Source organism: Dendropsophus ebraccatus, chromosome 1, assembly GCF_027789765.1.
Source record: "Dendropsophus ebraccatus isolate aDenEbr1 chromosome 1, aDenEbr1.pat, whole genome shotgun sequence".
NCBI classification, from domain to species: domain Eukaryota; kingdom Metazoa; phylum Chordata; class Amphibia; order Anura; family Hylidae; genus Dendropsophus; species Dendropsophus ebraccatus.
Genome location: NC_091454.1, coordinates 7,903,213 through 7,914,089, shown reverse-complemented (window position 1 = coordinate 7,914,089; position 10,877 = coordinate 7,903,213). Strand labels below are relative to the sequence as shown.

Genomic DNA, 10,877 nt, shown 5'->3' with positions numbered 1-10,877 from the left:
GGGCTGAAAGCTTTGTGCATCTGCAGACAGCTCTCGCTATGACCTCTAAACGTCTGGGGATGTGATCAGCTCTCCTCCACTTTGATGGCCGGCTCTCGCTCGGCACTGTAGACCACAAGGACTTCAGAGAGGTCACACAAGTTGCCAGAGAGACGAAAACTTTTGTTTTGCCGCCTTTGTCATTTCAGATTTAATTATCAGACGCTAATATGATTTTTTTTTTCATTTATTTCTTCTATCGTTCTCTTATTAAGGTGCAGATTGGGAGACTAATCAGGGCAGATCACATTACATATGAATTATGAAAACTCAATTAGGTTCACGGCTCCCGAAATTACAACGACAACCACCGGCAGTGACTTAATGAAGGATTCTTGGCATGTAGGTATTATGGCGATCATAGAGCGTCGTTGCATTCTTTAATATTTTAAAGGGGCACTCCAGCCAAAAAATTCAAATCAACTGGTGTCAGAAAGTTTCATTTGTAATTTACTTTAATTTAAAAATCTACAGTCTTTTCAGAATTTATCAGCTGCTGTATGCCCTGCAGGAAGTGGTGCATTCTCTCCAGTCTCACAGTGCTTTTTTGCTGCCACCTCTGTCCATGTCAGGAACTGTCCAGAGCAGCAGAAAATCCCCTCTCCTGCTCTAGACAGTTCCTGACATGGACAGAGGTGGCAGAAGAGAGCACTGTGTCAGGAAAGTGGATAGAATACACCACTTCCTGCAGGGCATACAGCAGCTGATAAGTACAGGAAAAGATTTTTAAGAATAAGTAAATTAGAAATGTATATAAAACTTTCTTTAAAATATTTTTTCACCGACAGGGTTCCCCTTTAAGGACAATTAAAGGGGGGACAAAAAATTAATTAAAAATTAAAAATTTGTTTTTTTTTTTACAAAAACAAACTTAGTAAAAAAAAACCAAAAAAAAAATTTTTTGCAACAATCGTAAAGTCCTTACTGTAGACCCAGCTGTCCAGCACTGACTGAGCCGCACGGAGCGCTATTAGGAATCACAGATAATTTATGGAACTTTTACCGAGCGTCTAAATGATCAGATTAAATATTGATTCAATTTACCGGAATCAATTGGAGAAAGTGTTTGCTTTTAGCTTATTATTAATGCAGAATAATTCATGGAAAAAATGTAAAAAATCATTAATAAAAAAGGAAATAGATTTTGTCACCTGCTCAAGAAAAAAAAAAACTTTAGCTGAGAGCCAGAGAATTTTTTAATTTTATGTTATCTGAAAACGTCCGCATTCAGCTGAAAGGTATTAATTCAGATTGAAAAGAAATCTGAGAACTCGCAACGCCCACGTCCCCAATTTACTACAATGGCTTCTTTTCATTTCAGTCTTTTCTTCAAAAAAAAAAAAAAAAAAAAAAATTACGATATAATGGATTTTAAGTTAGAGAATTTTCACATTTTAACATTCTGTCACTATAGCGGCCACTGCTGGGGGAAGTGTAGTATTGCAAGGTTCACGTAATACATGCCTAGCTCAAGTGCGCCCAGTCTGGGCGGATCAATATAGGCCCAATCAATGCTAACTGACACATGGTCCAATGACAGTAAATACAATCTTGGGTAACTGGCTTCAAGTCATTTTTGTCAACTAAAACTTATAATACATCCGTAGTGCTATCCAAAGTCGCAGACACACAACTATGGAAGTGCGTCCGTGACTGTCCGTATTTGCACTAGTAGCAATAAATGATCCTACACATCAGTAAGACCTATGAATTTGTGTATAGAGCAAATGAGGACAGAATAAATAGCTGTGTGAAAGGGGCCTAAGGTTGTTGGATTATAAGTGCTGTCCATACAAAGGCAAGGGGCTTTTTTTTTTTTTTTTTTAAGTTGGAGTCCTATTATATAATGGTTACAAAAATTTTTCTCCATTAAATTGGCCACATTTGGCCCGGTTTCTTTGATTACTAAAAATGTTGAAATTTAGATTTTTATTATTTTTTTTAATATAAAAGTTGATGTCTCCATAACTGGTGTGTCCAATTTTACCAAGTAGTTGAGTTTCTATGTGTCTTGTGTGCGAGTTCAGACTGTGTACAGCATGTACTGAAAGTTAACCATCCATACTCAACCCGACCTGTGTTTTTTGCGGCTAATTTTATGAATCTATTAAAATGGTTGTCTGGCGCGGTTGTCTGGCGCGATTTTTTTTTTTTTTAAGTGGTCAGACTGGGTTGGAAAAAATATATATAATACTCGCCAAATCCCACTGTTGACATTCTGGCGCTCACCAAATAACACTTCCTGGTCCCATCTTAATGTAAAGGAAATGGCTGCTCAGCCAATCACTGGCCACAACGGTCACCCACCTCAGCCTGTGATTGGCTGTTCAGTCATTTCCTGTTTGTTTCGAAGGGACCAGGAAGTCTAGATATGCGGGATCTAGTGAGCATTAGAACGACAGAGGATGGGTAAGGTGTGACCCAAGAAAAATATTTCTCTAGATAATGCATATAAATGAAACAAAAAAAAAAAAAAAAAAAAAAAAACACATTTAAAAAATATATAAAAATAAAAAAATGATTATATTTTCATACCTAATATTTAGAATAATTTAATCTATTAGAATAATTTAATTTTAAATTAGTAGAAATCACATTCCTTTATGTTTGAGAATTTAATTTGTAAAATTCTCTTGTTTTAATAATAATAAGCTTCAGAAATACAGAAAAATGCAAAAATATAATAAAAATTGTGCTTTTTTTTTAAATTCTTGATAAAATTCCCTTTAGTAAATACTTATTTTGATTTTAGGTTAATACTTGTATTGGTAACTATCAAACCATACTACCTGGAATTGATTTATAACAGTCTTGAGATATTGCTGCTACAGTGTATTGTGATGTTCAAAAACACACAACGATGCTACACACAAACTCCATAGAAGTACATTCAAATAAAGTGTCACAGGCAGGAATCAAGTTAAAAAAAAAAATGTCAATTGCTACTTTCTCCACTGATGGTTTTGGGTACAAAAAAATAAATAAATAAAATAAATAAAAAGAAACAAAAAAATTGGGGTTTTTTTTGCATCGCTGGATTAAATTCTTTTCTCCAAAATGAATTTAAACTTTTGGACTACTGTTTTTTTTCCCCCCACAAGCAGGTGACGTTAACTGTGCAAACATTAAATGCTTAAAAAAAAAAATTTGGGAATCAAAAGGGTCCCGTTCTCCAAACTCAAATTCTAACAATTTTCTTAACATTTTGAAATTTTACAGCCCAAATTTTTAATTTTGTACAAAATTTGAATAATTTTGAAAGCAACAATAAGCAACAGACTTGGGTGGGATGCAAATTTCCTCATTTCACTCTGAATTTTGAGAATTACAACCCCTCTGGGCTGGGTTGACATTAAGCTAATTTTGTGGTACACATCAGCAAGTCAGTCAATCATGTTTAGAAATATGCCGGATCTCATGCTCGGCACCTTGAAAAACACTTGGGGCACATTATGATATACATTCCATTATCCTCGGTTGACGCTGTATACCACACCGTAATAAGTGTGAACATACCCTTAACTGGCTACACATATTAGAAAAAAAGTGTACCAGTAGTGTCAAGCAAACTTGCCCAACTGTTCTGGTTTGGCAACATTCTCTGACCTGAATGTTCGGCATTTGACTGATGTCTGGAGAAGTTGGATGCCACGCTAAGGAGTCCTAGAAAACATTGATACAGCCATAGGCCATGTTTTCCAAGACTAGCGTGGCATCCAACTTCTCCAAATACCGGGTGTCAAATGCTGAGCATTTGAGTTCGAGGAACATTGCTGAACCCAAACAATTCGGCAAGTTTTCTCAACACTACTGGTAAACGCTGTATCCATGTATCTTGAAAAACATGGATACAGCTTATGGCCTTCGACTATATCCATATTTTCCAGGACTACCTAGGCCAGCATCCAACTTCACCAAACACCGGGAGTCAAATGAACGTTTCGGTTTAGAGAAAATTGCTGAACCCAAACAGTTTGGCAAGTTTTCTCAACACTACTGGTAAACACTGTATCCATGTATCCTGGAAAACATAGATACAGCTTTTGGCCTATGGCTGTATCCATGTTTTCCAAGACTTCCTAGGCCACCATTCAACTTCTCCAGACACCAGGGGGGACATTAATCGAGGCTAAAATGCGTATTTTTTTTGTCAGAAATGGGCCCGATGCGAATAAATTTGCAAATGGCCGTTTTGCGAATAAATTTGCATCAGGCCATTTTCCAAACGATATGCATGGGGGGCAGGGAGGGGGTGTGGAATAGAGTGGGCGGGGAGGGGGGCGCGGACTCATGGTCCGCTTAATTCATCATTCTCTTGCCAAAAAATAACAGGAAACCTACTCCAGCTGTAACTTGACGTAGGTTTCCTGCTGCGCGCACGGGATTTATGTAGAAGCAGTCCGCCTCTACATAAATCTCCGCACCGTCGGAGCTGCGGGACATTTTTAAGTCAGGCGCAGAAAATACCAGACTTAATAAATGTCCCCCCAGGAGTCAAATGCTGAGCATTCGTGTTTGGAGAACGTGGCCAAACCCGAGTGGTTCGGCAAGTTCAATAAACACTATTTACCATCACAAAGGCCACAAGAACCTCAACTGCAACCCCCAAAACTTTGGATTGTTCAGTTTGTTAAAGGGGGCCACATCTTATCCTACGGGTACTGATGGATGGTTGAAGAACTTTCCTTCTTGGCCATGGGGGCTTATAACAATTTGACCCCAAAATTGCCAAAAACACCTGTTTCAGGAGAATTGAATCTACCAGAGCTTTATTTGTTTTGTTAAAAATGTGATCTGCTCCTCTTACAGACGTGCAGGGAAACAGAAACAGCGACCTCCCTTTAGAGGGTTTTTTTTTTTTCTGTCTATAAAAAAATTTTCTCTGCGGCACAGCACAGGGACGGCTCTTTGTGTACTAATAACTGTTGCACAGGCCGGATCGTCTATGCAGGCACTGAATGGCCCGTGTCATAGCAACAGACAGCCCCCGTGTTAATTGGCTTTTTCAACAACGTTATAATAGGCGATGGGTCTAATGTACTCCCTTGAAGGTGCCAGAAAATCATAAGGTCAGTGGCGACTGCTAAAAATAGCATCTTATTCATATGGAGAACAGATCGTTTGTTTCGACGGAAAAGATGCTTTTGTGTCTGTAAACAAATCTACACCTATCCCAAATGTGCAAAAAAAAAAAATTTTTTTTTTTTAGCTTTTTGATTCTAAAAAGTGGAGACAAAGTGTCAAGGCATAAGGCACTGCGCACCTGCTCGGCATAAAAAAAATGTATAGAAGAAATAAGTTGGATTAATTATTCATTCAGATTTAATGTTATATGGCACACAAGAATCTTTTAAAATTCTTTAAAAAAATTTCAATTTGAAGTAAAAATTTTATACATTAAGCCATGTTTACACAATGATTTCTTAATTTTCGGCATCTAGAGCTGGCCATACACATTAGATCAAAATAGGTTGATCCCACCAGTTTCAGTGAGACTGGCTAACCTATGGCAGGGAAGCACAACCTTCGGCCCCCACGCCACCAGTTTCGGCCCCCATGCCACATTGCCATGCTGCAATGCCACACGGTTGCAGCATTCTGGAAACAAACATGCAGAGATGCAGGTGATCGGTAGAGTCTCTATATAAAGATAGAGCACAGATTCAGGGCCGGCATCAACACCCTGCCTTGCTCAGCCCCTTTAACTATAAGTGTGTCCTAATGGCGCACACACAGTAAAACGCGGTATTTTGCTTGACAGTCGAAGAGCTTTTGGCTCCACATTGCGTTAAGGTGGCCATCGACCTTAGACTGATGTTGACCGAACCTTCCAATTGTGGTGGTTTCAGCTGTCAGTCTATGGTGTATGGGGCCCCCGCGATCAACCACTGATGGAGAGGGGTCAGCTGTGATGGAAATATCATGGCCGACCCCTTTGTTCGGAAAGAGATAAGCCGCAGCGAGAACGCTCTTGCTGCGACTTACCCATGGCCAGTATAAGGAGCTACACAACCTACTGGTGGCGGCAGCTGAAGCGGAAGCTGGTACCAACTTTAAAGTTTTTTTTTTGGGACATGGACTATTTTTAAGGAGAAATACCACCATAAATATGATACAGCTTGTTCTACCAAAGCACTTCAGGGAACAGTACACAAAAAAGAACAGAACTGGGTTTAGAAGAAACCATTACTGGATTGGTTTCCATTACATACAACTACAAAGGGGAAGCATTTAATGCATGCACAGGAGGTTTCCTGCCCAAGACAACATAGTGACCTATAGAATCAATAAAAAGTAGAATTGGAAAAGATAGAATAATTAATATTATTAACAATCAGCACTCATACTCAATTTGTGTGGGTGCAAAGTCCCATGAAGCATGGCGGCCAATCAGGGCGGCGGACATGTGGGCATTCTACCGCTCCTTTTCTACTGGGGACTCGAGAACTACCGTTCTCGTGAACTCCTGAATGTACGATCCAATTTTTTTTCCCCGGCTCTGAGAAAACAAATTCAAGTTTTATAACCAACAAAAAAAACAAACAAAAAATTGGAAACATCAAATACAAACTGAAGCGGAACTTTTCCCCCGAGCCCAGCCCTTATAGCGATGAATGGAAATTTACAAAAAGATGTAAATGACAATATGAATAATTTAGCGCTTTGTACGCCGTCATCTCAATTTTTTTTTTAAACTCTGCATAAGGTTTGGAGCAACTTTTTACTTAAAGGCTGAACTGTCATTCAATGCGGTCAAAGTTCTACTGCTGGTTTGATGTTAAGCCCCGTGGATTGTGGGAGGAGTAGTAAAAGCGGGCGTAGCCCTACACCCACGATGCACCGCTTCTTTCGCAGGCATCTGCTCGTTTGGTCAGACATTTAGCTATCGATATATATATATATATATATATATATATATATATATATATATATATATATATATATATATATATATATAAAACGACATAGAAATATTTCTCCTGAGTGCGTTTGTGTTAAGTACAACACATTTCAGGGAGACCCACCACAAGGAACGACAAAAGTGCCGCCACGATTCTGGTGCCGGCGTCAGATCTAGACCCCCTTCCTCTGCTTGTGCCTCCTGGGACTGTGAGTTTGTCCTGCTGGAGAGATGAGTGTTGTCACGTTGCACAATAAACTCACTTGTGATTGGTTGTTGTACACCAGGCTCCTTGACACGGTCGGGTGTGTGTTAGGCAAGCGGTTGATGTGTAAGACCTTGTTACAGTCATTCTAAGGTGTCAAAGGAGGCTTAGGAGAAGAGCAAGAGCCTTGACTGTCAAAACTGGTTGCTCTGCCTGGCATCTAGAAAAGAAAATTATATTTTTAAAATTTTAATTCAGAAATATTTTTTCTAAATGTAATAAACAAGTAAATAAAATCTTTCACCCAACATTACAACTAGGCATGAGCAAACTTTTGAAAAAAATTTAGCTTGTTCACTTCGCAAATTGTCAGGGTAAACTGTTAGTTCAACCCGAATTGGTTCTGAACTAATCAAACTTTACAGTCGGGCTCCCAGGGGGTTAAGTGGGGATGCATAGCATCCCCACTTAAAGGGGTAGTGTGGCGGCCACGCAAAAAACAAACACAGACACACATTAAATATACTTACCATCCCACTGGTGACAATCGCTGTTCGAATTTCCCGCCGACTGCGTCCCCGCCATCATTGGCCGCCGCTTCGCTTCCGGGTCCAGGTGCAGTGAATGGCAGAGAAAAGGCTGCTGGTGCACATGCGCAACAGCAGCCTTTTTATTGGCTGGAGCGCATCACATGGCTTCCACCAAGCTCAGCCAATCAGGGCCAGGGAGAACGGGGCCAGACCACTTAACACACATTACAAAGTTATATAACTTTGTAATGTGTGTTAATTAAGTGGAAAAACGAAAACGCCACACTACCCCTTTAACCACCTGGGAGCCAGACTGTTCTATGTTGGGAGGGGTGCAATACACTCACCCTCCTAAGCTCACATCTTTCCTCTTTACCAGTTCCTGCAATGTCCACTAAGCCAATCAGCGACTAAGGCAGGACACTGCTGTAGCCGTTGACTAGGTAAGCAGAGACTGCAGGAGCCGATACAGCTCGATGTCAGCCCAGGAGGGTAAGTATAATACTTTCCCCCCCCCAACAGAGACCAGTCTGGCCCCCAGGAGGTTAACTGGGGATGCCGGGCATCCCCACTTAACCTCCCTAGGGGCCAGACTGGTCTCCACTTTGCAAGCTCGTCATGGCGAACTAGCAAAGTTTAGGTACTGTATAAATCTTTGTTCGACGGGTCGAATTCGGATTCAGGCTATCTTCATCAGTCTCATAGTGAGCTCCACTCATTTGGGAACCAAGGTCCCCCATTCTTCTAATCCTTTAACCAGATAGTTCCCATTCTAATCTGACTAGAAGATCCTCATATACTCTTTAGAATGAGCAGATGTTCCGACCATTGGCCATGTCAACCAGTCAAATGCCAGATTCTATTTTGAAAATACAAGAAGCCATGTGATTGGTTCTTTGGTTCAAGTTTTGGCATACCTACCCATGGTGCTCCATAGAGTCACAAACTGGTTTTGGTTTCCAAATAGGACAAAAAATTCTGGGAAAGTTCTCTAGAGATTGTGACACCAGAGTGTTCCGACTTTATTGAGATTCATAGATGACACCAGAGCTACACCATCTCTATGGAGGGATGAAATGGCTTTAATGTGTCACGGAAGAAAATGTGAATTCTTGTTACCTCGACTAACGCGTGCCAATGGGTAATTGGTTTCCTTGGGTATGCCAACATCTCATTCCAGTGGTCTCTGCCAAGCCCCTCAGCATCCACTCCAGTTCTGCATACTCCAATGACTTCATTGTGTCCCACCCTGTGGGATAAAGCGCAGTTAGCAAGAAGTAGTAATGAAAATCCACAGAGTGGAGATCGATCCTCCTCCACCTAATCCTCCGAGAGGAACGCACAAAACAAGGGATTAGAGGAGATCTCTAGAAATGAAAGTGAAATATCCCTTCATTTAAGGCGGGGAAAGTGATTACCTATCGTAATCCATGACGGCTATGGAGAGGCTGACTTGGTCCATGTTCTCCGGAGGGATGTCGAATATGATGGCCTCATTGTAGATCGGATTTAATGTGTTCTTTTTTGTGGTGGTTTTGCGTTTCTTCAGTCGGCGACCTTCACACATCAGTGACACCTTCACATAGGGATCTAAGAGGACAGCAAGACTGTTAGTCTAATATAGACAAGGCAGTAATATAGTAGTTATATTCCTATACATCACTATGTATCCCTAATCTGAAATACAAGGAATACCAGTAATGTAGTAATGCAGACAGTGCGCACAAGAGTAGGATAACTGTATATAGGAGCAGTATTATAGTAGTTATACTCCTGTATATAGGGGGCAGTATTATAGTAGTTATATTCCTGTATATAGGAGGCAGTATTATAGTAGTTATATTCCTGTATATAGGAGCAGTATTATAGTAGTTATATTCCTGTATATAGGAGCAGTATTATAGTAGTTATATTCCTGTATATTGGGGGCAGTATTATAGTAGTTATATCCCTGTATATAGGAGCAGTATTATAGTAGTTATATTCTTGTATATAGGAGCAGTATTATAGTAGTTATATTCTTGTATATAGGAGCAGTATTATAGTAGTTATGTTCCTGTATATAGGGAGCAGTATTATAGTAGTTATATTCCTGTATATAGGGGCAGTATTATAGTAGTTATATTCCTGTATATAGGAGCAGTATTATAGTAGTTATATTCCTGTATATAGGAGCAGTATTATAGTAGTTATATTCCTGTATATAGGAGCAGTATTATAGTAGTTATATTCCAGTATATAGGGGCGGTATTATATTAGTTATATTCTTGTATATAGGGGGCAGTATTATAGTAGTTATATTCCTGTATATAGGGGCAGTATTATAGTAGTTATATTCCTGTATATAGGGGGCAGTATTATCGTAGTTATATTCTTGTATATAGGAGCAGTATTATAGTAGTTATATTCTTGTATATAGGAGCAGTATTATAGTAGTTATATCTCTGTATATAGGGGGCCGTATTATAGTAGTTATATTCCTGTATATAGGGGGCAGTATTATAGTAGTTATATGCTTGTATATAGGGAGCAGTATTATAGTAGTTATATTCCTGTATATAGGAGGCAGTATTATAGTAGTTATATTCCTGTATATAGGGGGCAGTATTATAGTAGTTATATTCCTGTATATAGGGGGCAGTATTATAGTAGTTATATTCCTGTATATAGGAGCAGTATTATAGTAGTTATATTCTTGTATATAGGAGGCAGTATTATAGTAGTTATATTCCTGTATATAGTAGCAGTATTATAGTAGTTATATTCCTGTATATAGGAGCAGTATTATAGTAGTTATATTCTTGTCATAGTACAGAGGGGCCGTATTCCAGTTTCTGCCTTGGAGCCCAATGATACTTGATATATACAGGTTCTGGATTTGAGTGAAGAAGGTTCTTTTATGTCGGTGGACGGGAGGCAGACATAATCCTTGGTGGCTAATTTAACATTGCAGATGGTTTCTCGCGTCTTCTCTTCATCCTGAATCTGGGTAATTACATATCTCATTGATTACAGAAATTGCTGTCACTTACTGGAGCCTTTCAGAATGATTCAAGTCATTTCCCCCCCACCTCTCGGCGGCTGGGATGGTGACTGGATGCAGGAACATTATGTAATCAGGGACCTATTGTCCGCCGTGTGTTCAGTAGAAATGTCGGATTTAAGTTTTCCTTTTATTCAATTACCTTGTCCTTTCTGAGAT

General features: G+C 39.5%; 1 protein-coding gene across 1 annotated transcript in view; it reads right to left on the bottom strand.

Annotated features, from left to right (window-relative positions):
• Positions 1 to 6,418: 6,418 nt before the first annotated feature.
• The window catches only part of SYT10 (synaptotagmin 10), a 37,854-nt gene continuing 33,395 nt past the window's right edge, over positions 6,419 to 10,877 (bottom strand). The window contains exons 5-8 of the mRNA XM_069951846.1: positions 9,094 to 9,265; positions 8,795 to 8,924; positions 7,204 to 7,365; positions 6,419 to 6,538 (exon numbers count right to left, since the gene is read on the bottom strand). Coding sequence (XP_069807947.1) covers positions 7,294 to 7,365; positions 8,795 to 8,924; positions 9,094 to 9,265 — 374 coding nt within the window. The 3' untranslated portion in view covers positions 6,419 to 6,538; positions 7,204 to 7,293. The remainder of the gene's footprint in view (positions 6,539 to 7,203; positions 7,366 to 8,794; positions 8,925 to 9,093; positions 9,266 to 10,877) is intronic.